Here is a 27,705-nt window from a genome sequence, read left to right on the forward strand (position 1 = left end):
TTATATCATCATCCCGTAGAGATCTGCAGTTATATGTTCCTATTAATATCCTTCTATCATTGTGCACTGTAGGTGGACTCATTGTAGCTAGTGGAGACTGTAGCATATTTTTCGAGCTAGACCCTCTGCCTAAGTCCAGGACGCGTCCCTTTTTATGCTGGGTGACGGACAAGCCAGTATGTAATTTTTCTACTTTATTCATCATTTGCATTGTCCTCATGGGGAGGTATTTGGCCTTACAGCACCACGCTGGCCAGAAGGGTTGGTCCCTCACAATAGTGCATAAGATGAAATGACACAGCAAAATAGGAAAGATTCACCCCTAGCCCCCGAATACTCTAATAGCATTGGGGGCAAGGAGCAAGAATAGAAGAAAGAAGCAAGGAAGGAAGAGGAGGGGACCAGTCTACAGATAATATAACAGATGTATATTACATGAAGTAGGGCATGGTCCAGCATCAGGTACCTCGGGTTTGCCACACCCGTACTCACTAAAGTGAACCCCAGCCCATCTTGGATTGCATGCAGTAATTGAGGTATAAATGGTTTAAGCTTTAAATTCTTCATTATTCCAAAAATACTTGAATGGCTTAAGCTTAACTCTTGTAAACATCTTGTCAACTTCCTTGGAGAGCACATGATTGCATTTCTTACAGCTTCGACATTTTTATTACTTGTTAAAGACCTTTTCCTCCCACATGTTAAAGTTTTGATATTCTGAAAGTTTCCATTGTTCTAAATTTATCACACAAATAAGTAATTGTTATACCTGCAGGAGTTTTCCCATATTGTTTTTTTTCCAAGCACACTGAACTTCATTGACATTCATACTTCCAATACCATTTTAGAATTCTTTCTTTTCTTCAAAAATTGAGTATTCTCCATCATTTTTTATGTATCTAAAAATAAAACAAAATTGATTGCGAAAACATTGTCTGTCTCCTAGCTCTAAAATCCAATAAAGAAAATTTAAATTGCATATGGTCATGAAATATAAATGTTTAAAGTGTGTGTATACATAATTTTGAAACACCCTGTATATAAATATAATTTTGAAACACCTGTATTTATATTGAATATATGGACAATCCCTATACTTAAAATGTGACTCTTTCCTGAAAGCCCTTAATTCAAGGCACACAATTTTCACAAAAACAATGTTATGACATAAATTAGAATTGCAGGTCTGCTTCTACCTATGCATAATATTGTTTGCATTGAATTGTTTGTTTAATATAACTTATTTAAGATAAATTTATCAATTCAAATTTATGGTGTGGAATTTTTGTGCTACCTGTAATGCAGCTAATCTGAATATCCTTCTTGTTTCAGTTATGTCATATGAAGATAGCATACAAAATCATAAACAGCTTGATTCATATCTGAAGGATTATGAAGAGAAGGAGCATTGGCTACAAATGAGTAAGATTTTATGTTATACAGATTGGAATTAAAATATCTGCACTAGTTGTTTTGCATAAAGAGATAATTTCTACTAATGCTTTGTTAATCATTCTTTACAAGAGTCATACAAAGATATATAAAATAACTGTATTACCTCAAACCAGCTGGAGCTTACAACTACACTTCATTGAAATCTTTGCTTGATTATCAGACATGTTAACTGCAAGATAATAAAATTTTTTAAAATGGCAGTTTCGTGCATATAAAAGAAACCAGAATTTATTAAACACTCGCATATATTTTGCTACTCTCAGGGGACCCTGTAACCCCCTAGAGAGCGCGTCCCCTGGGTGGCGGATAGGGGAGCCCAACATGTGTGTGTGTGTATATATATATATATATATATATGGTGGGGTGGTCCGAATATACTGAATAAGGACTCGTGGACCAACAGGGCCACAAGGGGCAATCATCTTGATTGTAAGGGAAGCGGCACTCCCATGGACCCCTAGCTGGATCTATCCTCTCCTTCTACTTTGAGGAAGATCCACTTACTTTAATCTTTCCTATAAGGACTTATCAGCCAACTCTTCTTACTTTATGACCCTTGTGCTATTAGAGTACTCGAGGGCCATGGGGTCTTTTCATTTCTGGCCTTACAACTATGTCCTCTCTATAAACCTTACTATATTTCTTCTATAATCTACCCTTTCCCCTTCAATATACCCTATTCCTCCTATGGGTTTAAATTCGGAAGAAGGCGAGTTCAGAAGCCTTAAGGTAGCAGCCCTACCACTGAACTATTCCATCGTCAGGCTAGTCCCCTGACATGGAGAACATAACCTTACTTGTAAGCTGACAGAAAAAGATGATCGGATTGAATCTATGGGAAACGACCCTGGAATAGAAAAGGGAAAACGAAAATGGAAACGACAAAATATAATACACATAGCAAACTGGAATGTAAGAGGAATAGCATATAAAGAAATAGAATTAGACCAGTTATTAAATGAAAGAAATTTTAAAATAGCAGTAATCACTGAAACAAAAAAGAAATTAAAAGGAACTATGAGAACTGAAAATTTTAATGTGATATACAGTGGAGTCGACAGAGACCAAAGAGCACAAGCAGGAGTCATGATTTGGATTCATAACTCCCTTTCAAAACAGTTAAAACATTATAAATTATGGAATGAAAGAATAATAGAAGCTAGAATAAAAATAGATAGAGGCTATTTAACAATAATTGGTTTATATGCCCCAGAAGAAGGAAGAGAACAGGATAATATTGATTTTTATAATCAGCTACAAAACATATATAATAAAATAAATAAAAATGATTACATAATTTTAGCAGGAGACTTAAATGCAAGAATTGGAAACACGAAAATTAATAATAATATAGGAATACATGGAGAACACACTCTAAACAGAAATGGTAAAAAATTGATTGACTTTGTAGTTTATAATAACCTAAAAATAATGAATTCCTTCTATAAACATAAAGACATACATAAATATACTTGGGCAGCAAGAGGATGGAAATCAATATTAGATTACTTCATATTAAATGAAAAGACATCAAAATTTTCACTAGATGTTAGAGTTCACAGAGGATATGAAATAAGCAGTGACCACTTCCTTGTTAAAATAAAATTAAGATTACCACCTAAATGACTACAAGTAACAAGAACAGAAAGAAAAATTGAAACATTTGTTTATAAAACTAGACTATTGAATGACACAAATGTACAATGGCTATATGAACAAAGAATTAACCAGTATCTAGATAAAATAAAACAAAATGAAGAAATAGAAATAGAATGGCTTAATATAAAAACGATACTAAATGCAGCAGCAAATGAAAGCTTAGGAAAGACCAAAAAATTCAATAAAAGAAAAAAACTGAAGATCTGGGATGATACAATCAAAGAAATAATCAAAAAGAAAAAAGAAGCCTATCACAAATGGTTAAGCAGTAAAAGATTAGAAGATGAAATAGAATATAAAAGAATAAGAGCCATAGCTAAAAGAGAAGTCAGAAAAAGACATAGAGAATCATGGAATAAATTTGTTTCTAATTTAGAACATGATTTATATAAAATAAGACCCAATGTATATAAGATTTTGAAACACCTAAATGCAGATACCAAAGAAAACATAAAATTAAACACTGAATTGAAATGAGAAGAATTTCTAAATTATTACACAGAACTGTGGACAGACAAATATTTTAAAAAAGACAACTGGCAAACAATTAACGAAAATGAAAAGGAAATAACTCAAGAAGAATTAGAAATCAGCTTGAAAGAAACAAGAAACGGAAAATCACCTGGAGAAGCTAAGCTAGGTTCAGAACTATATAAATACGCACGAACAAGATTCAAAGAAAGACTCTTATTATTTTTAAATAAAATTTACTCAACTGGTATCCCCCCAATAGAATGGAAAAAAGCAATTGTGATTCCTATCTTTAAGAAAGGTAATAGAGATGACCCTAAAAACTCTAGAGGTATCAGTATACTAAATTCATGTTAAAATATAGAGCAGAATCTTAAATAACAAACGAATGAAATATTCCGAAAACGTTATTCTAGAAGTACAAAATGGATTTAGAAAAGGACGATCATGTATAGACCCAGCCTTCTGCCTAAAATTAATAATAGAGAAAAGAAGAGAATATAATTTAGAAACACATATTGCATTTATTGACTTTGAAAAAGCATTTGACAAAGTTAAAAGAAACATATTATTTAACATATTAAAAGAAAGACAAATACCAAATAATATCCTAAAAGCTGTCACAAGTATATATGAAAATAATCAAATACAAATAAGATTAAATCATGAGCTATCATATACAAGAGAGATAAACCAAGGGGTCTGATAGGGATGTCCCCTCTCAGCAACTCTTTTTAATATATACTTAAATGAAATAATAATAAAATGGAGTAAAAATTTACATCAAGGAATTAAACTTTCACCTACAGTTAACTTAAACACTCTCCTCTTTGCAGACGACCAAATAATAATTACAAATTCTGAAGATACTTACAAAAAGCTATTTTAAATCTAAATGAGATATCCAAAGAGTATGGTATGATAATATCAACGGAAAAATCAAAAACTATGGCCTTTAAAGGACAAGATCCAGCAAGAACTAAAATAGTATTAGATAACAAGATCTTAGAACAGGTGAATTCATTTAACTACCTAGGATGTATGATCACTTATGAAAATGAAAAAGATATAAACATAAAAATTGCAAAATATTTAAAAATAACAGGAGTAATTAACTCTATATTTAAACCAAACCTAGTTCAAAAACAAACCAGGCTAAAAGTATACAATACATTAGCCCTACCGGTCTTAATGTATGGAAGCGAAATCTGGACAATAAAACAAAAAGATAAACAAATATTAACAACAGCAGAAATGAAGTTTATGAGAAAAACTGCAAAGTATACCCTATTTGATCACAAAAGAAACGAAGATATTATGAAAGAATTAAACCAAGAACCAGTAATTGAAAAAATTAAAAAATATAAACACAGATGGATGGAACACGTTCAAAGAATGAAAACAGAAAGATTACCAAAACAAGCCTTAAAGTACAAGCCATTAGGAAAAAGAAAACCAGGACGTCCTCTTAAACGATTCAACGATGACTTCTAAGGCCGTAACAGGCCATACTAGGCATAAATCCTTGATACGTATGATGATGATGATATATTTTGCTCAATATATCATGAGCATCATTCAGGGAAAAAGCAGAAAAATTGGCTACAGCATTTAATTTAGGAACACATGAACAAGTCATACAGCACGTGCATGTCACAGCTGTACGAGTAGTAGGAAACACGGTTAAAGGTCCAGGAAAACAGGTATAGTTATGCAATTAAAAAATTATAATCAATTTATAGCAATTACTTCCCAAAACTTACAGATGTGCATACAAGCTGTTTTATTAAGATTAGACAGTGGCATAGGGCAACATCTTTGATTCCAGTGAATTGTGTCTAGTGTCAAAATTCCAGAAATCCTATATAATCTTGATGTACTTGAATTCTAATCATCTTTGCTACTTTGAACAGATTGGCCATTCTGCTGAGATTAGAATTCAAGAACATCAAGGTTATATAAGATTTCTGGAATCAGAAGGTTCAGGCCTTGCTTCTCATGTTATCCACATGCTGTGTGACTTGTTCTTGTGTTCTTAATTTAAATGTTATAGCCAATTTTTCTACTTTCTCCATGATGCTCATGATATTTAGCAAACTATATCATCATCAAATTTATCAATTTGATGATGATATAGATGATGACGATGTGGGATTTTTGTGCTACCTGTAATGCAGCTGTAAAGACGAATCCTCAAGTGGTGTACAAGATATTATAATAGTTACATGAAAAACTTGCACCATTACTAATTTCCGATCAACAATTTTCCTCCAAATTAATCTGTTATCTTTCAAGATTCTAATATTATCAAATCCTATATTTTTCTTTTTTAAAGTACTTTTTTACTCTATCAATCCATCTACATCTTAGTCTTTCTCTGGGTCTTTTTCCTACCAACCTGGCAGAAAACATTTGTTTTGCTAATCTTTCCTCTCCCATTCTGTTTAGATGACCATACCACCCTAGATTAGCTCTGCTAATACATTCCTGGATGCTAACAATATCAAGTTCTTTCCTAATATCCCTGTTTTTAATATGATATTGCCATTGATGCCATCTGTTCACGCCCTAATCTTTCTCAAGACTCTCATGTCTGTGGTCTCTAGTCCTTGGTCAAGTGTTTTATTTCTAACCCAGCTCTCAGCTCCATAAGTTAAAATTGGTTTGAATGCTGTCTTGCATACAGCTAATTTAGTGTTTTGACTAATTTCTCTCTTATTCCATACCAGCTTTGTTGATTCTGTTGTCTCTTTCCATATGTAATTTACCATCTTCGCTAAAAATTGTGCCTAAGTTTTACTTGTTCTTCATTCATGATGCAGTTGATATATGTCATGAAATTTGACAGTAAGACATTAATATCTGGCAAGACAGTTATTACCATAGTGCATTTCTAATTATATATTTGATTTGTTTCAATAATTTATAATTGATTAGCTGCAAGGGTAGTGCATTGAAGAGAATTATTGTGATCTATATGTTGGGGGAAAAAAAATTATATATATACTGGATGTTTCAAGAAGAATGTCCCGATTTGAAAATTGTATATCACTGCAACCATGAACCACAAATGAATGTGACTTGTACCATGTCTTGACATGGTACAAGTCGCATTTAAACTGAATTAGTGGCATCTAGCAGTCGTCATATCACACTCTGGGCCAAGGCCTTTCACATGGTACAAGTCGCATTCGTTTGTAGTTCGTGGTTGCAGAGATATACAATTTTCAAATCGGGACATTCTTTTTGAAACATCCTGTGTATGTATATATATATATATATATATATATATATGAATGATCATTAACTTGGTTAACATACATATTTTTTAAAAGATTTGAATGACTAGAACCAAGATTTAAGTTAAAAGGTTTTAATATTAAAACATTACTAGTTTCGGCTTGTAACAACCTTCATCAGGTGACATTATAAAAGAAAGAAAAAACACTAAAACACTGAAGCTTAAATAAACTATGAACATTATAGAGAGTGTCTATACATAATTGACATTAAAACGTTGTGGTTGTATTTAAAGCTGTTCTTTCATTCGTTGTGTTGTTGGAAAGTACGTGCTAGTAGCATCTCGTGAACGCAAATCGTTCTACAATTTTTCTAGAGAGAAAAATCGTAGAATGATTTTTCTCTCTAGTTCATCATTGCAATGGAAGATGTTAGTATATTTTTCCCAGCAGACTTTGTGACTTTGACTTTCATCATTAGGATTAGCCGAGAAAAGGATATGATTTGGTAATGCACTAGCTCGCTGTCTCTTGTAAGTAATATGCCACCGAAAACCTTATCATCTTATCAACCTTCGGTGATATGATGATATCACTGAAAATATCATCATATTATACACCAGGGTATATAATATATACCCTGGTGTATATAAAATATTGTGTGATTGTGATATTCCTTATTTTGGGCAGACAGACAATTCTGTTGAATTGCGTATGGAAGAACACATGAGGGACATTACTTAAAAGAGACAGCGAGCCAGTGCATTATCAAGTCATATCCTTTTCTCGGCTAATCCTAATGATGAAAGCCAAAGTCACAAAGTCTGCTGGGAAAAGTCTACTAACATCTTCCATTGCAATCATGAACTAGAGAGAAAAATCGTAGAATCTAGGGAAATCATCTTCAATCCTGTTCATCAAAATAATGACTTGAGCTACAACCTCCCAGATAGTCATTCAGCTGTAATCGTGTACTGGCGCTCACGAGATGCTACTAGCACGTACTTTCCCAACAATACAACTAACAAAAGAACATTCTTTGACGTTGTGGTTGTATTTAAAATACAACCACAATGTTTTAATGTCAATTATATATAGAGACTCTCTATGAGTCTCTATATATAATTGATTGGTCACCTGATGAAGGCTGTTACAAGCCGAAATCTTTGTTAAATCGAGATTTAAGTTAAAACTTTTTAACTTAAATCTCGATAAATCTCGAACTTAAAATATGAAAGAATGATCATTAACTCGGTTAACATACACATTTTTATGAAGAATTGAATGACTAAAACCTTTTTACTTAAATCTCGGTTCCAGTCATTCAATTCTTCAGAAATATATATATATATATATAAACAAACAGTGATGACAGCACAGTGATAAAAAAAAAAAAAAAAAAAAGCACTGACCAGGCATGCAGTCAGGAATACATATCCATACTTCAAGTATTAAAAACCATCAAAGGCTTGAAATGTAGAAAGGCAGGAGTAGATGATATTTGACCAGAAATGCTCAAGTATGGTGGTATAAAAGTCTTACAGTGGCTGCACTGCATAGTTCAGAATGCCTGGACAGAGGGACGAATTCCAGACGATTGGAGTACAGCTCTCATAGTACCCATATATAAAAAGGGAAATAAAACTGAATGCGAGAATTACAGAGGTATTTCCCTACTGAGTGTTCCTGGTAAGATATATGCAAGTATACTTGAGAAACAGTTGAGAAGAATTGTGGAACAAAAGCTTGGTGAAGAACAAGCTTTTGTTCAGGCCGAATAGAGGCTGTAAGGATCAGATCTTCACTTTATGACAAATAGTGGAGAAATCATGGGAATATGACAGAGATCTATATTTAAGTTTTGTCGATTTGGAAAAGGCATATGACAAAGTGCCAAGAGAGAAGCTATTCAATATGCTACAGTTATATGGTGTCAATGGGGCATTATATCAAGCAATACTTGGTCTCTATTTGAGTTGTAAGTCAGCAGTTAAAATTGAAGGAAGTACACGAAGATAGTTTAATGTTAAATCTGGTGTGAGACAAGGATGTACATTATCCCCTCTGTTATTCATTATCTATATGGATCACATTATGAAGCAAAGTGGTATTAAACATGATATCAGAATTGGAAATGTTAATATCAGCTCTTTGTTTTATGCGGATGATGTTATACTTCTAAATAAATCCACTACAAGTTTGCAAGATTCCCTGACTAAATTGAATAACTGTTGTAATAGATATGGTATGAAGGTTAGCATTAAAAAGACAAAGACCATGAAAAAACAAAGACAATAAATATGTCAACTGTGTTTTGAATGGTGAACCTGTGGAACAAGTAAAACATTTCAGCTACTTAGGCACAATTTTTGCTGAAGATGGTAAATTAAATATGGAAATAGACAGCAGAATCAACAAAGCTGGTATGGTAGGTAGTCAATTGAATAAATTCATATGGAATAAGAGAGAAATTAGTTGGAACACTAAATTAGCTGTATACAAGAGAGTGTTCAAACCAGTTTTAACTTATGGATCTGAGAGCTGGGTCAGAAGTAAAACACTTGACCAAAGACTAGAGACCGCAGATATGAGAGTCCTGAGAAAAATTAGAGGCGTGAACAGATGGCATCAATGGCAATATCATATCAAAGATGAGAATATTGGGAAAGAACTTGACATTGTCAGCATCCAGGAATGTGTTAGCAGAGCTAATCTCAGGTGGTATGGTCACTTAAACAGAATAGGCGAGGAAAGATTAACAAAACAAGTGTTCTCTGCCAAGTTGGCAGGAAAATAACCCAGAGGAAGACCAAGATATACTTGGATTGATACAGTGCAAAGTGCCTTAGAAGATTGAAATATGAGATCTGATAATGTTGGAGTCTTGACAAGTAACAGACTGATTTGGAGGAAAATTGTAGATAAGAAGTTAGTAATGATGTAATTTTTTTTCATGTAGTACTATCATATCCTGTACAACCCTTGAGGGTACATGGCATGAATTTGATGATGATGATGAAGTAGTTTAAAGTAGGCTCCTTCCCCCTGATGCTATTAGAGTATTCGAGGGCTAGGGGTGAGTCTTTCCTATCTTGCTAAGTCATTTCGTCTTATGCAGCCACCGAAGGAAGCAAGCTAGCCTCAATAGGTGTCGGTCCCAAGCCTGGGTATCCGGTCGGAAAACTTCAGTGCCAACTCAAACTATGATTATGAGTCAAAGAGAAAATGATATAAGGGCTAGGGCGTACCCCTTAAGCAACGCGCAGCCACATCGCCCTACAGCTGTGAGAAGTGGATGAGGGCTACCGCATCAAGGGCGGGTGCGGTTAAAGAAGCGAGCCCAGCAGGTGGAGAGGATGTTGCGAGTGGGAACACTGAATGTTGGAAGCATGACTGGAAGGGGAAGAGAGGTGGAAGACATGATGAGGAAGAGGAAGTTGGACATTTTATGTGTGCAGGAGACAAGGGGGAAAGGCAAAGGAACTGGGAGATGGATATAAATTGTTCTACTCTGGAGCGAATAACGAGGGAAGAAATGGTGTAGGAATTGTGGTGTGTGTCAGAATGAAGGGTGAAGTACTGGATGTGGGTAGAAGGAACGACAGGATCATGAAGAGATCTCCAAGATCTCTTCATGACAAGATCTCCAAGACGCGAATGAAATTGCGTCTTGGAGAAGAGCGGGTGGTCGTATTATGTATATATGCCCCGCAAGTTGGTTGTACAGCAGAGGAAAAAGATGACTTCTGGAACGTGTTAGATGAAGAAATGAGGGAATTGGAAGAAAATGAGATGGTGATTGTCGGAGGAGACTTGAACGGGCACATAGGAAGACAGAATAGAGACTGTCAAAGGGTGCATGGTGGCCACGGAGTGGGAATGATGAACCAGGAATGAGAGAGGGTTGTGGACTTTGCAGTAGCGTTTGATCTGGCAATTGTGAACTCGTTTTTCTTCAGGAGGGAAGAACATTTGATAACATTTAGAAGTGGTAATAACAGCTCACAAATTGACTACATTTTGACTAGAAGAAAACATCTTAAGGTTGTGACAAATTGTAAAGTAATTCCAACAGATCAAGTAGCACACAAACACTGACTGCTGTGCGCAGACTTTAAAATAATCGAAGATAAGAACTTCTGGTTGCCATGGGATGAAGACAATTAAGTGGTTTCGCTTAAAAGAAGAGAGTGTGAGGAATCGTTTTAGGGAGAGAGTGTTAGAGAGGATTTCGGATGGACTGGAAAGTGTACAAGATTGGTGGAAACATAATTCAAAAGTAATCCTGAGCTGTGCAATCGAGGTGCTTGGTGAGACATCTGGAAAGATTAGAGAGCAGAAGGAGGGTTGGTGGTGGAATAATGATGTACAAGTGGCTGTGACAGCTAAGAGGAAGACAAAGCAGAAGTGGGATGAGTCAAGAGTGGAAGAGGACAGAGAGGTGTACAAAGAGAGAAAGCAAGAAGCCAAGAGAGTTGTGGCACAGGCAAAGGCCATGGCATATCAAGATCTGTATGATCAATTAGAAACAAAGGACAGAGAAAAATTTACCAACTAGCGAAATGTAGAAATAAAGCAGCTAAGGACATCTTACATGTGAGGCAGATCAAAGATGCTGAAGGAAGAGTATTATGGAGGGATGTGGACATAAGAAACAGATGGAAAATATACTTTGAGGGACTTCTGAATGAGGAAAATGCAAGGACTCACAGAGGAGATGGGCAGCCTTCTGAGGGGATGGTGCAGAACATCAGTAGAATGGAAGTGATGGAGGCCATGAAGAGGATGAGGAATGGAAAAGCGGTGGGCCCCGACAGAATTCCAGTGGAGGCATGGAAGGCACTGGGGGAAGAGGGAATTGACCTGCTGTGGGACCTGTTCATGAAAGTTTGCCAACAGGAAAATATACCCGAGGAATGGAGGGAGAGTACTCTTGTTCCCGTCTACAAGGGTAAAGGGGATGCACAAGACTGTAAAAGTTACAGAGGAATAAAGTTGATGTCCCACACAATGAAGATCCTAGAAAGGGTTCTTGATGGTACATTGAGGGAGGAGGTGGAGATTGCAAAGGAACAATTTGGCTTCATGCCTGGTAGATCAACAACAGATGCTATCTTTGGGTTACGACAGATGATGGAAAAATATCGAGAGAAACAAAGGGAGCTACATCTGGTATTTATTGATCTTGAGAAAGCATACGATAGAGTGCCAAGGCAAGAAGTCTGGAGGTGTCTGAGGGAGAAGAAGGTGCCGGAGAAATATGTCAAGTTGGTGCAGGAAATGTACAGAAATGTGAAGACAAGTTATATAAGGTTCATATTTTATTACTTTTAGTAATACACATGTGGAACTAGATTCATCAGTCATTCTATTTCTCATCATTATCAAATTCCTGCCATGTACCCTCAAGGGGGTGTACAGGATATGATAGTACTACATGAAAAATTTACATCCTTACTAACTTCCTATCTACAATTTTCCTCCAGATCAGTCTGTTACTTGTCAAGACTCCAGTATTATCCGACCTTATATTTCTGTCGTCTAAGGCACTTTGTACCGTATCAATCCACCTATATCTTGGTCTTCCTCTGGGTCGTTTTCCTGACAACCCGTCAGAGAACACTTGTTTTGCCAATCTTTCCTCGAATATTCTGTTTAAATGACCATACCACCTTAGATTAGCTCTGCTAACTTGTTCCTGGATACTGGCAATGTCAAGTTCTTTCCTAATGCCCTCGTTTTTAATATGATATTGCCATTGATGCCATCTGTTCACCCCTCTAATCTTTCTCAGGATTCTCATATCTGTGGTCTCCAGGCTGTGATCAGGTGTTTTACTTCTGACCCAGCTCTCAGATTCATAAGTTAAAACTGGTTTGAACACTGTCTTGTATACAGCTAATTTAGTGTTGCGACTAATTTCTCTCTTATTCCGTATGAATTTATTCAATTGACTTCCTACCATACCAGCTTTATTGATTTTGTTGTCTATTTCCATATTTAATTTACCATCTTCACTAAAAATGCCTAAGTAGCTGAAACCTTTTACTTGTTCCACAGGTTCTCCGTTCACAACGCAGTTGAAATTTTCAACAATTCTGCCTATTTTCATTGTCTTTGTCTTTTTATTGCTGACCTTCATACCATATCTATTACAACAGTTATTCAATTTAGTCAAGGAATCTTGCAGACTCGTAGCAGATTTCTTGATAAGTATAACATCTCCAATTTTGATATCGTGTTTAATACCAATTTATTTCATAATGTGATCCATATAGATAATGAATAACAGAGGAGGATAATGTACTTCCTTCAGTTCTAACTGCTGATTTACAACTCAAATAAAGACTAAGTATTGCTTGATATAATGCCCCATTAACACCATATAACTGTAGCATATTGAATAGCTTCTCTCTTGGCACCTTATCATATGCCTTTTCCAAATCGACAAAACTTAAATACGGATCTTTGTTATATTCCCATGATTTCTCCAGTATTTGTCATAAAGTGAAGATCTGATCCTGACAGCCTCTATTTGGCCTGAACCCAGCTTTTCTTCAACAATTCTTCTCAACTGTTTCTCAAGTATACTTGCAGAGATCTTGCCAGGAACACTCAGTAGGGAAATATCTCTGTAATTCTCACATTCAGTTTTATTTCCCTTTTTATATATGGTTACTATGAGAGCTCTACTCCAATCATCAGGAATTCGTCCCTCTGTTCAGGCTTTCTGCACTATGCCGTGCAGCCACTTTAAGACTTTTATACCACCATACTTCATTATGGTGGTATAAAAGATCCTGGTCGAATATCATCTACTCCTGCTGCCTTTCCACATTTCAAGCCTCTGATGGCTTTTTCTACTTCAAGTATGTATTCCTGACTACATGCCGTCAGTGTTGTGTTACGAATGTGCTGTCATCACTACGTGTTTCATTTAGCAGTTTTTCAAAGTAATTACTCCATACTTCAAGGATATCTTTTTCTCATTCATGTTTTCATGTCACCTTTATCATCTCTAACTCGTTTTACAGCACTTTTTCCTCCATTCCTAAGCTTCTTCAACAACCTCCAGAATATTTTGCCACCTTCTTGATATTTATTTTTTATATTCTTGCCAAAGTCCTCCCGTGACTTTTGTTTAGCTAGTTTTATACAGTGTTTAGTATTCTTGCAATTGTCTCTGTATTCTCTAAGAGCACAAGCTGACTTATTTGCCAGGAACTTTTGATAGGCTTTCTTCTTTTCCTTCACTGCCTCTTTAACTTCCTCTGTCCACCGTGGTTTTTTTTATTTTTCTATCCTTGCAGACAACCTCACCACATGCCACTCTGGCTGAATCAATCAGGACTTTCTCCAAGGTATGATTCCTGTTCTCAAACTCTTTCATTTTTTCTTCAATAATCTTTGTGTATTTTAGTCTGCAGTTCACATCGGAGAGCTGCTCAACTTTTATTCACTTTAAAACTTTCTTACATGTTATTCTTTTCAATATAAAATTCAATTTTATTCTGCTCAAGACTAAATAGTGATCACTTCCAAATTCAAATCCTCTGTAGACTCTGGTGTCCTGCACCAGGGAGAAAACATCACTATCAACAATAACATAATCAATGAGACTTTTCTTATTCCTTGCCTCTTCTCTTCATGTGAATTTGTGCACATTTTTGTGTTGGAACATGGTGTTAGTAATAACCAGTCCATGTCCTGAGCAGAAATCCAACAGGTATTTGCCATTATTATTAGCTTTGCTCTTTTCTCCAAATTTTCCCAAAATATTTTTGTATGTCTGACAATCATTTCCTACTCTGCTATTTAGATCCCCAACAAGGACCAAGTTTTCCTTTTTCATTGTGTCAGTTGCTTTTTCTAAAGCATCAAAAAATTCTTTCACTTCTACCTTAGTAGAACCTTCTGTGGGACCATAGGCACAAATAAGTCTCATTGTCCAGTTCCCCATTCTCATATTTGCCCACATTACTCTACTCGAGACTGACTGCCATTCAAGAAGATTAGTCTCATATTTTGTGTTGAATACTATGGCTACTCCTTCTTTTCCTTGATTGTCATTGCCTGAATATAACATTTTGTATTTATTGCTCAGAAAAATCTCACCAGTTTTTGTCTTTTTTGTTTCAGTCACCCCTATTATATCGATCTGGTACTTATCTAATTCCTCAGCTAGCTTCATTTCTTTGCCATTCAGGCTTTTTATGTTGATGGTACCGATCTTTAACTCGGGTAAAGTTGAGTTGGGGGGGGGGTAGATTTGTTCCAGTAGCTGACTTTTCGCTGTTCGCCCTGGTTCCCTGGCGAAAAACAATGTGGTCCTTGTTTAACCAGGCGACGTCCCAGCCAGCATGAAATTTTGTCATGTGGATATTAAATCCAACATTATTTCAAAGCCAACTACAGTAACTATAGAATTTTCATGGGAAATTTGACTAGCGAACTTACGGGAACATACCGCCATACTACCAGATGCTCTAGTCGCTAGGACAACTCATAGTATGGCGGCGAGTGTATTCCCGTAAGATCTCTGGTCAAATTTCACACGAAATGTCTATAGTTTCTGTAGTCGGCTTTAAGATAATGTTGGATTTAATATCCACTTAACTTATATAATTTTGTATCGCCAATGTAAAGCCTTTTGGCTATTTATTTTAGTAAATAAGTATTAATATACGGTGTAGCATGTTGACAAATATAAAAGTACACATTTAAATTAATTATCAGTCACAAGACTAATACTACAATATTGTAGTTTCCTCAGGCCAACATCATTAAATTAACTTTTATTTTTTATTAATTAACTATTAATAGTCAATGAAACTTACTTCTGGTATGTTTCATTGACATATCCCATTCTGATCACCAAAAATTTATATTATTCAATATAAAATTGATTATTGTATTATTAAATTGATTTTAATGATGTTGGTTTAAAGAAAAAAAACGGTAGTGAGAAAAATATTTATACATTGTAACTCACCATAGAAGTAAGCGGAGCAGGGGAAGCAGCAGAAGGATGTCGACTTGTTGGCGAATGCTTACTGTCGAATATAACTTGCCCTTGCGTATAACTGGCACCCCTTATTTCACTTTACAAAAAAAGACATATAGGTTTTGCATATATACCTCCCACAAAAAAAAACAACATACCCTCCCCTCTACCATTGTATACTGTAGATACAAGGAAAATAAAATCGTTTTATTGTATTCCTGAATAAGGTACAGAGACTTTTGCAGTCTGTGTAATATATTTCTCAACAAATAGTGCAAAATTAGAGACAGCTGGAATAAAAACTGCGCTAATTAATGAATCACATGTACCCCTCTCACAGAAACTACACTGTATAGGCAAGCAAAACCATATGTTTCACTGGAAACACAGTATCTAACTAAAAACAATTGTCCAATTTTTCAGTTACATGAAATAAGTGTTTGTTTCATTGCATTTAAAATTTTCGATGTCGTTATGACAGATCACAAAGGCTAACTTCAAATAAAATTCTACCACGAATTGAAACATGCCATATAATGCTTGTGTGAGTTCCCCTTCCAGCTCAAACGCAAACAAGCAGCAATAAAAATCAACCAAGGGTTGAAACTTTGTGTGAGTTGAGCCCGCTGGTAATGAGAAGTTATGTCGGAACGATAAACGACACCCTGTCGTGAATGTCTTAAAACTAAGAAATATATAGTGAATGTTGTTATGACAGTTTCAGATGTTATGGAATTTGGTTGAAGAGAATTAGCATTTCAACTCAAAAATTGTTGGTTCCATTTGTCTTTGGGTTGCGTGATCTTTTGTTAATACCACACCAATCAAATTCATGTCTTCATAGCTGCTCTCTCCTCTAAAACAAAATTTAACTTGTATGTATTGCAACAATTAAAAAAAAAGGTGGAATAATTTATAAGCGTATTAAAGGATATCGTATGTAAATCGTTGACGCGCCAGCAAATTTCTCAGGCGTGCCATCTCTGGCACGCGTGCTATAGGTTCTCTACTACTGATGTAGGTGAATAAAGTACAAATGACAAAAATGTGAGTCAGAAAAAATATAACATGGAAGAAGCCACAGTGAATGATGAGAAGAATAGAATGTTGACTTCAGTGAGAGAAATAGCATGCTTAGACAGTCTTATATTGGACAAAACATGAGCTAGAGTGACTGGAGAAGAATTTGGTAAATGGTAGAGAAAAGAGAGGTGAAAGGAAAGAGTATTAATAAGCATAAAAATGAGTATGGAAACTATATTATGTGGTTACTCCATGCTCAGATGCACATTTTTCATTGATGCTTTGGTTGTTTGCCCTACAAATGTATCACACTGTAATTTCCAGGCACACATGCACTTCATTAAATTATAAAATCAACTCAGGTAATCTTTCATTTGTAATTGTTTCAGTGTCCACATGAGAGAGAGAAATTTGACATTTCCTTCTGAGTTTTGATTTGTTTTGTTTAATTTATTTATTTAGTTTTTTAATATAGACCCCTTCAGATTGAGAGTAATTTTACCATTAAATAGTGACTTCAGAAAATCAAGGTGGGGGAGTGTCTAGTCTATGGAACTATCACCAGAGAATGGCTGCCAATCTTTCACCTTTATTAAAGAAGCAACAGTACCTCCCTTCAACTCGATCTTCACAGTCTGTTACTGCTCTTAGTGATGACTCTCCTGCCATCCATTCTGGAGATTTGGTAAGGCTGTTGTTATAATGATATTTTAAAAATCAAAATGAACTATATCAACACAGATTTGCATGTCACAACTTCAGTTAACTCAAAATATTACAAAACGAAAATACAAATTTTAAAGATGCTTAATTCATGATTAGCTGTTAGATGCATGTTGATCAACACTTTCATGCAGTGCTACTTTTCATTTGTTTTGTGAATCTGGCTGTTTTTTTTTTTTTTTTTATAATCATCTCTTTATTTTTTAACAGTTGATTTTAATTTTGGTAGATACTGCGTATCTGAACTTCTAGCTGCCTTCCTGAGCTACTGTTCAGTTAGTAGAAGCCACTGTTTGCTTATAGCAGAGCTAATGGTTTCAAATCATATAAACCGTGGCTGTTTGTAAGAGCCTGCTCTAGATGACCTTGTATATCTCCTCGAATTTATAAGGTTTTGTCTTTTTGTAATGCTTCAGGTAAATTATATTCCACTGAGTATGCTGCACACAATCACAAAGGGTGATATAAAATACTTGGTATTAATTTTGTTTAGGCTTTTGATATTAAATGTAATTCATTATAGCAACGTTTTTATTTTAGATTAAAGCCCATTGATTTTGTTTTCAAAGACTGCTTTGTATATAATCACTCAAAACTCTGATGAAACCATTTGATTGAATGATATGTTCACTTCTGTTTCTTCATTTTGGTGCTTAAAAATAATGTTTCATTTTAGCACCCTATTATTATTTTCTATGTTGTCCTCCCTTCTATTAAAATATTTCAATAATGGCATTATGAAAAAAAGTGTACCTTTGTCTGCAGAAAATATATAATAATTGGTGCTTTATCTAATAAATTTCCAGAACATTATGATGACTTGGGGTATCTGTGATCAGTTTCCATTATTACTAGTGTCCTTTTGACAGTTTTGCTCCAGTATTATATTTCTGCCTTCTAAGGACCTTTGACTGCATCTTTTCCCATCATCTTGGCATCAGACACTTGTTTTGCTAATCTTTTCTTTCCCATTTTGTTTAAATGATCATGCTACCTTAAATTAGCTTTGCTCACACATTCTTGAATGCTAAGATTGTCAAGTTCTTTCCATCTTAATAACTTAACTTTTAATGTGATTCTACCATTGATGCCATCTGTTTTCTCCTATTTTTTTTCAGAACTCATGTCTCTAGTCTTTGATCAACTTTTATTTCTAGCCCAACTGTCAGTTTCATAAGTTTAAGTTGGTTTGAACACTATCTTGTATGCAACTATAGTGTTTGACTGATTTTTCTTATTCCATAAAAATTTATTCATCTGGCTTTCCATCATATCAGCTTTGCTTATTCCGTTATTTCCATTATTAATTTGCCATCATCACTAAAAATTGTGCTTAAATTGCCTAAATATTTTACTTGTTCTATAGATTTGCCATTGAGAATGCAATTTGAAGTTTTCCATGTTCAAAATTTCACAGCTATTTGACATTGTTAGCATTCAGGAATGTGTTAGCAAAGCTAATTGCCGGTGGGATGTTAGCTCTGCTAGATTAAACAGAATGAATAGGAGAGGAAAGGTTAGCAAAACACGTGTTCGTTGCCAGGACAGCAGGAAAAGACCCAGAGGAAAAACAAGATCTAGGTGGACAAACATAAGATCTGATAATATTGGAATCCTGATAGATAGGAGATTAATTTGGAGAAAAATTGTTGATAGAAAGTTAGTCATGATGTAACATTGTCATGTTGTTATCACAATATCCTGTATATCCCCTGAGGATGTGTGTCAGGAATTTTGATGGCGATGAGTTTTCACAGCTATTGCTCTGATTTGTCAAAGTTTCTGGAATAAAAAACTATGTGAAACTGGAATGTAAATAAATAATTTACTAACTAAAATTGATTATTTACTAGCTGATGTTTTTCCAGTTCAAGTTCAGAACTTGAACAATATAGTCAGTGAAAAGAATGAAACAACAGCGTTGATAATAAGGACAGTCACTTGCATGGAGGACAATACTGAAATCCTTCATGATATCCAGAAAATTCACTGTAAACAATTTATTGAAAGGCAGTTCATCGAAACTATAAATCATTGAATGACCAGTTCACTACAAAATGAATTATAAGGCATGTGAAATGAAGTATATTTATCAAAAAGAACTGCGGTTTTTAAATGGATTAACTTATGATGTAATTAAAGCGTAATATGATGTCCCCTTTCTTTTAAGGTTATGGTGATCAGCATTCGTATTTATGAATTTAGGGACACAAAACACACGTGTTGAAATGATTATTTTACTAATTATTAATAAAATAACAACTTGACGTTTTGACCCCGTGTATTGAGGTTATCATCAGAAGGATACATATGTATAGGAACCAAACTGCATGCTGTTGCACTCTATAAAGGTAAATTAAATCTACGCTGTTAACTAATCTTTTTCTCAGCTTGACCTCTAGTGATAATAAAAAAATTCCCCTTTTCAGTCTACTGCAAACATACACACACAGGCCAGTACATACACAAAACTTCTTACCACCCAACACAAAAACTAGGGGTCATAAGCACCCTTAAACACAGAACTATTTGTTCAAATGAACAAGCTCTTAACCATGAATATGAGATCGTCAACCATACCTTTATAAAAAATGGATACAGTAAAAAAACCATTCACAAGATCCTCCACAGAGATACCACTAAAAACAAAAAAGATTTCAAGAATGCTATTGCCATACCATATGTTAGAGGCATTTCCGAAAAAATAGACAGAACACTACACAAATACAACATCAAAACCATCTTTAAACCCCCGACAAAATTAAAACACCTACTCAGTTCTTCCAAGGATCCTCTGCCACACCTAGCCCACCCAGGGGTTTACAAAATACAATGTACATGTAACATACCATACATATGGGAAACAGGGCAAACCATCCCAATCAGGAAGGTTGAACACAAATGACACATTAAATACCTCCATTTTGGAAAAACTGGCCTTTCTGACCACGCACTCCAAACATACCACAGAATTGATTGGAAAGGTACCAAGTCCCTACACCGCACCAAAACCTGGTTCGAGCGGAAATTCAAAGAAGCATGTGAAATGCTCAAACATAATCCGAATCTGAATAAAAATGATGGTCTAACCCAGTGATCGATATAACATTGTTAGGGGTCAATAGAAAAATATAAGCATCATTGTATAGATACTATTGAATTCGGTTAACTTGGATTACCTCCATCATGAATGACAACGCAATTAAGAGTGAAGCGTGGGAACAGTGGCATGAATAGGACCCGTAAGATGGAGCAAGTTCATGAAAATAGTTACAGAGGCCAATCATGTAGGCCAAAATGACGTATTTACCAATAAACGGATGTAGTGGTTTCCGCCCATGGTACATCCTGTATATACTTAGTAGGAAGATTGTATTATTATTAATTTGTTATCTAAATTAAATTTTATATATTATTTATCCCTCCTATCAAATATGTAATGTTAATAAGGATGTCAAAAACGTATCCCTTTGACAATATAATAATATATACCATATTATACATACAAGAAACACTGTAACTATAAAATAAACAATCTAAAAACTCGCATCTCTTCTTCTTCTCTTCTGTCTAAGACGGGTTGAGTCTTCTCTTGAGCAGGATCTTCCAGTCTTCTCTATTCCTTGCTGTTCGAAAAAGTTCCTTATATGTTCTGCATCCCGAGATGTTCTTTATTAATTTCAGCCAGGTAATTCTTGGTCTTCCAGGTCTTCTTTTTTCAGTTGGAAAAGTATTGATTAGGACGTTAGGAAGTCTGTCTGCATCCATGCGTACAGTGTGTCCAAACCATCTCAGTTGTTGTTTTCTAATTTTTTCTATTATTGTCTTTTTATACAATAGTTCTTGTCTGACTGTGATGTTTGTTTTCTTTTCTATCCAACTTGTTCTATTTATTTTTCTTAAGTATTTCATTTCAAATGCCAGCAGTTTTTTCTCCTCTCTTTTTTTAACTGTCCATGCTTCTACTCCATAGATGACTGTTGGTATAATTATTGCTTCATATAATTTGATTTTGGCTTGTTTAGATATCTTGTTTGTTTTCCAGATTTTCTGTAATTTTCCCATGGTGGTCCATCCTTTCGCTATTCTGTGTTTGATTGTTTTGAGTTCATCTATTGTTTCTGTTAGTTTTGATCCAAGGTATATGAAGTTGTCTACTTGTTCTAATTGTTCTCCGTTTAGGGTGGCTGAGATGGTAGTTCTGTTCCTCCCTATTTTCATCACTTTTGTCTTTTGTATATTTATTGTCATGTTATATGTTTTACAGGTTTCATTTAGCTTGTTGATCAACTTTTGTAGTTCATTTGGGGTTCTTGCAAGAAGGAGGAGATCATCTGCATATTTGATATTATTTATGTTTAAACCGTTGACATTGATTCCAGGCTCATTGTCTATTGCTTTCTTTACAACTTCTTCTAGATATATGTTGAATAGGCATGGGGATAATGGGCATCCTTGCATTACTCCTTTTTGGATCTCTATGGGTTCTGTTGTGAGTGTGTCCTTTTTAATTATTGCATTTGTCTTAGAGTAATATTTTATCAGAAACTGTATTATATATTTGTCTATTGCTTTTTCTAGTAGAATTTTGAGAAGGATTTCTCTGTTGATGTTATCGAAAGCTTGTTTAAAGTCCACAAAACAACAATATAGTTCTTTATGGTCTTCCCAGCTGAGTTCTGCTAGTTGGTGCAATGTGAAAATTTGGTCTATTGTTAAATAGTTTCCTCGGAAACCAGCTTGTTCTATGCCTATCATTTCTTCGTAGGTGTTTTTTTATCTATTTTGTATAATTCTTATGAATATTTTATAGGTGTGAGGGAGTAAATTGATTGGTCTGTAATTTCTGCAGTCTCTTTTGTCTCCTTTCTTGTATATTGGGATGATCTTTCCAGCTCTCCAGTCATCTGGGATCTCTCCTGTTTGTAGTATTTTATTGAATAGGGTTGTTAAATATTCTATTGATATGCTGCCTCCATATGACCACAGTTCAGTAGGGATAGTATCAATGCCTGGTGCTTTATTGTTTTTCATCTGTTTTATTGCGTATCTAACTTCTTCTTGTAAAATTTTTGGGTGATCATTATTTTCTTCTATTGTTGGCATTGTAGTTTTGTTTCCTTGGTGGAAGATAGTCTTAAAATGGTTTGACCAGATTTTTCTTATATATTCAATATTCCCGGTTTCAGTCATCTTGTTGTCCATCATTGTTACTGCTTTTGCTGAGAATTCCTTTGTAATTTCTCTTACAGTATCATGGAAGACTTTTAGGTTGTTTTGTTGGTATGCTTCTTGGCATTTCTTAGCTTTTTCTTCTAACCATTTTTCTTTGGCTTTTTTGCATAGGTTATCAACTTTATTTTTTAGTGCTCTGTATTTTTCTCTATTCTCTTCATTGTTTTGTTGGTTTACAAGTATCTTGGCCTCTCTTTTCTCTTCTATGGTAGCTATAATTTCTTGGGTTATCCACTGTTTGTTTATTTTGGGTTTGGAACCTAGAGTGTCTTGTATATTAATGGGGTCCAGTTTGCGAGATGAAACACCTGAGTTTCCAGTTGTCAAAACCCTGCCATCTCCATATTAGACTGGATAACTCACCATCAGTTGAAGAGGACTGGTAAAATTCTTTGCATAGTGCACAGGATTCAAAACTCGCATAAGCGTCTTTTTTGCTTGTCCTGTCATAATTACCTAATAGTAAAATAGAGGGGTCGATGAAAAGTCAAGAAACTCTTGAAGGGGTCGACAGTCAAAGAAGTTTGGCAACCCGTGGTCTAACCATTCCAAGAATGTGGAGGACCCATCTGCAACCTTCATAACAACCACAAAGAAAAATCTCAATACAAGACTTGGTGAAGTGTTTTTTTCCTGAACATTCAATAGCAACCTGAACTGTACAATTCCAAAAGAATCTTAGTACGTGAGGACTTTAGCAGAGCTTATTGTAGTTTTTATTTATTTATTTATTTTTTATCACTAGAAGTCAGGCTAAGAAAAAGATTAGTTAACAGCATAGATTTAATTTACCTTTATAGAGTGCAACAGCATGTAGCATGGTTCCTATATACCCTTCTGATGATGACCTCAATACAGGTCGAAACGTCAAGTTGTTATTTTGTTAATAATTAGTAAAATAATAATTTCAACGCGTATGTTTTGTGTCCCTAAATTCATAAATATGATATTCCCTTGATATTTTTTTTATTCAGGGATATTCCTTTCAGTCAGTGTATGTGTTCAATGTATTTTATGTGTGCTCTACACAATGTGGAAGAGATTATGTAAAAAAAAAAAAAAAAATCTCATTATTATTATAATTATTATTCCCTTTATCCTCCTCTTTCCTCAACTGAATGGTTGCTGGGGTAGCAGTGCTATTTTACTAGGGAGTAACTAGAGAACAAGATAGTTTCCGTCGTCTTCCTTATCTGATAAATGTTTTATGTTTGTAGATATGTATATTAATGGGGTCCAGTTTGCGAGATGAAACACCTGAGTTTCCAGTTGTCAAAACCCTGCCATCTCCATATTAGACTGGATAACTCACCTTCAGTTAAAGAGGACTGATAAAATTCTTTGCATAGTGCACAGGATTCAAACTCAGGTCTTTCTAACTAAAGGACTTCATTTATACCAACTGAACTACAGAGGCTCCATTATTATTAGTAGTAATAATAGTAATATCGGTATGCAATTGATGTCTGCACACACACACACCATTTATATAGGGTAAATTTACTCCGATTTTGTATTTGAGCCTTTTACAAAAATTTGTCGAACTGATCTAGTTTTCAATTCAACTATATTCGGGCCGACAAAGGGACAATGTGTCGAAATTATATATTGCAATAACTCTCCAACTTAGTGGCATGTAATGTGGGAATTCATAAAATGCAAAAAGGAGTCTGTGTGATTCAGTTTTAGTTCCAACAGGATCACTTTTATTAGAAATTTTGGTAAAGAAGTTTGGAAATTATATTAATCATTCCACTCTAGCTGGGTGAGATTTTATGGTTATGATCTATATTAAAATTTGTCAGTTTTGATTTCAATCTAATTGTTGTTGTGAAAAAATTAGTTAGGACCAACTTTTTTGTCTAGAGATAAATCACTATCTATGCAAACCAACTTTTTTGTGTAGAGGTAAATCACTACTACACAATGAAGTAGCAGGGATACACTTACAGAATAATGCTGTAAAAAACAAAAAAAAAAATAATTATGACATCTCAATGACCAAATACTGTTGTCTGCATCTTGGGTGATGTTTGGTATTCTTACCACCACCACTTTAAAACAATAGTTCTCAAGAAAATTCATCAAATTGTTTATCCGATAAATTGCTTTTTCCATGAATTGCCATTTGATAAACTTTCAATGAATTTTCATGGAACCATTCTTCATGGTAATTTGTTATTAATGCTGACAGGAAGTAGGATGGTATACAAAATTTATGCAGGATCACACCATCACTTCTATTGCAGTTAACCAGGTTCTATAGAATTTATGCCACTTCCATGAACAATTTCAACATTTTAAACTAGTATTTGTGAAGTAACCTGGCCTTCTTCCATCTGATGAAATAGCCTTCTCCAAGGTTATGTTGTTCTAGTCTGGTCTTTGGTTGTCTGTACTAGATGTATTTTTTGTGTGTGTGTGTATATATATATATATATATTTTTTTTTTTTTTTTTTTTTTTCAGCCAAGATAGTCTGTACAAAATACTGAGTTCTACACCGACAAGAAATGCTGTAGACACCTGGGAAAGAGAGTATCCTGCCTTCTTGATTTGTTTTAGGAAAGTGGAAACTTTTGTGAGAAGTTTTCAGTATTGAGACCATATTATTATTATGGGCAGCTCCAGGGAGTCAACGAGGGAGGCCCTAAACATCATGTCAAGAACTATTCAGCATTCACACAGCATCTATCATATTTTGCTTTGAACTCATTCACAGTCATGGCACCCACAACAGACTCTGGCTGCTTATTCCACTCATTCAGCACTCTCCAAGTAAAAAACCTAGTTTTGACACCCTTGCTTAGTTTCCATGGATGGCCCCTAGTTCTCCCACCACCAGACCTGTTCTGAAAAATTTCTCTGAATTAATCTTGTAAAAACCCCTTCGTAATTTGAATGTCTCAATCATATCACCCCTTTTCTGCCTATCAACTAATTTCTGTAACCCACATATCTTCAACCTGTTCTTGTAAGGTTCAGTCCATAGTCCAACTACCATCTTGGTCACTCACCTCTGGATCCTCACTACTTCCTCCCCATCACCAAGAAACCCTGACGCCCAGATCTGCACACACTAGTCAATATGGGGTCTTACTTTGCTGATGCATACTATCGCCATCATCTATTCCATCCCCTGGTCTATAGCAGCACCCAACTGTATATTTTGTTCTGCTGGTCTCAACCTCACACCAGATAGCCTCAAATGTGCTATTTTTACTATCCTGCAGTTGAACTTCTAATCTCTTTGGCTACAGTTCATCAGCTATCATCGATAACACCCCCCATTCTTTTCTCTCTGTCTTTCCTGAACACACAATTATACCCTTCGCATTCTAACCCACTAACTATATCATCTTCTGTTAGCCATGTCTCACTATATATCATAATGTAAATAAAGAGTTTAATAAAAATGAGTGATTATAACGATACAAGTTTTGTACATCATCAGACTTACATCATCAGGGGTGCTAGTACAAAAAAAAATTTTACACTACAAAAGACTAGAAAGAATTAGTTTCTAGTAGATGTTATCATAACTTCACAACTGGTACATAATGAAAGCATTAAATTCATTACTTATTAAAATATGGAAGTCAAGAGACATCAAACAAGTAACAAAAGTAAGAATCTATGAAACAATGGTCCTCCCAATACTCCTCTATGGAAGTGAATGCTGGAATCTCAAAAAGGCTGAAGAGAAAAAATTATTAGTTACTGAAATGGGTTGGCTAAGAAGATTACTTGGAGTATCTCTGCTAGATCGAATAAGAAATGAAGACAAGGAAACGATTAAAACAAAAAATAACAATAATAGACAAAATCCAAGAAAGAAGACTGCGATGGTTTGGCCATGTGACCAGAATGGGAAAAGAAAGACTACCATCTAAAGCCTTGAATATAACGATGGAAGGTAAAAGATCCAAAGGAGGGCCCAAAATTAGATGGATAGACAAAATAAAAGACGATCTGAAAATCAAATCACAACAAATGACACCAAACTGGACAGAATTGTTCGGACTCTCCTGGGACAGACAGAAGTGGAAAGAATTCATTCGGCCTCATCATCATCCACATAGATGATGGAAGAGAGAAGAAGAAGAAATTCATTACTGTATGCATGTTAGAATACTGCTGGTTATTGCTGTCACATTCTGTGGCATCACATGTGATGCCATAGAATGTGACATATATCTTAGGTCTGTGGCAGTTAGATTTTTAATGAAACCAGACCATGGTGTAAGATTATGCCTTGATTTTTGTCCAATTATGTGGGGATCCTTAGCATTTGCGAGGCTTTTTTGAACTTTCTTGTAAAACAGTTATCGTCAGTATATGGCATTTTTGTTTGTTGCCAAACAACTTGGTGGCCTGTAGTAATTATGTGGGATGCCAACCTGATTTATGCTGTCTTCTTCTTTTTTGATGCCTTTTACGTGTTCAAACATGCAGATCTTCCCTGACCTTCCTGTCTGGCCTACATAGTAAATGCCACAAGAGCAATGAATCTCATAAATGCCTGATTTTTTCATGGGGTGATATGGAGGTTTTGGTGAATGTAAGAATCTGGAGATTTTATTGCAAAGGTAAAAAAGCCACTTTGATATTGTTGTATCACAGAACAACATAGCCACTTTGTCTGTAACATTCATGATATAAGGTAGTGTGATTGCATCCTTAAAATCTTGTTTAAGTAAGGGAGTTGCAGAGGTTGTATTAAGAATTTTGTTGATCATTGTGGGTTCATAACCATTAAGTGCAAGGTTCTGTCTTCGGTAGTACAGTTCTTCATTCCTTTAAATTGATGTGCTTGATATATTGTATGCTCTATCTCCTAATATTTTAATCATGCCTATTGGATAATGGTGTGAAGTGGCATTTAAAAATCTTCCTG

At 35.0% G+C, this 27,705-nt stretch overlaps 1 protein-coding gene across 1 annotated transcript in view; it reads left to right on the plus strand.

Annotated features, from left to right (window-relative positions):
- LOC150094928 (transmembrane protein 209) overlaps positions 1-27,705 on the plus strand; it is a 293,574-nt gene that overhangs the window by 124,538 nt on the left and 141,331 nt on the right. The window contains exons 8-9 of the mRNA XM_090411152.1: positions 1,333-1,422; positions 17,364-17,536. Of these exons, the coding sequence (XP_090267278.1) occupies positions 1,333-1,422; positions 17,364-17,536 (263 nt within the window). The remainder of the gene's footprint in view (positions 1-1,332; positions 1,423-17,363; positions 17,537-27,705) is intronic.

The sequence above is a fragment of the Typopeltis vanoorti genome, chromosome 21, assembly GCF_054136105.1.
Source record: "Typopeltis vanoorti isolate ZY-2024b chromosome 21, IOZ_Tvanoo_1.0, whole genome shotgun sequence".
NCBI classification, from domain to species: domain Eukaryota; kingdom Metazoa; phylum Arthropoda; class Arachnida; order Uropygi; family Thelyphonidae; genus Typopeltis; species Typopeltis vanoorti.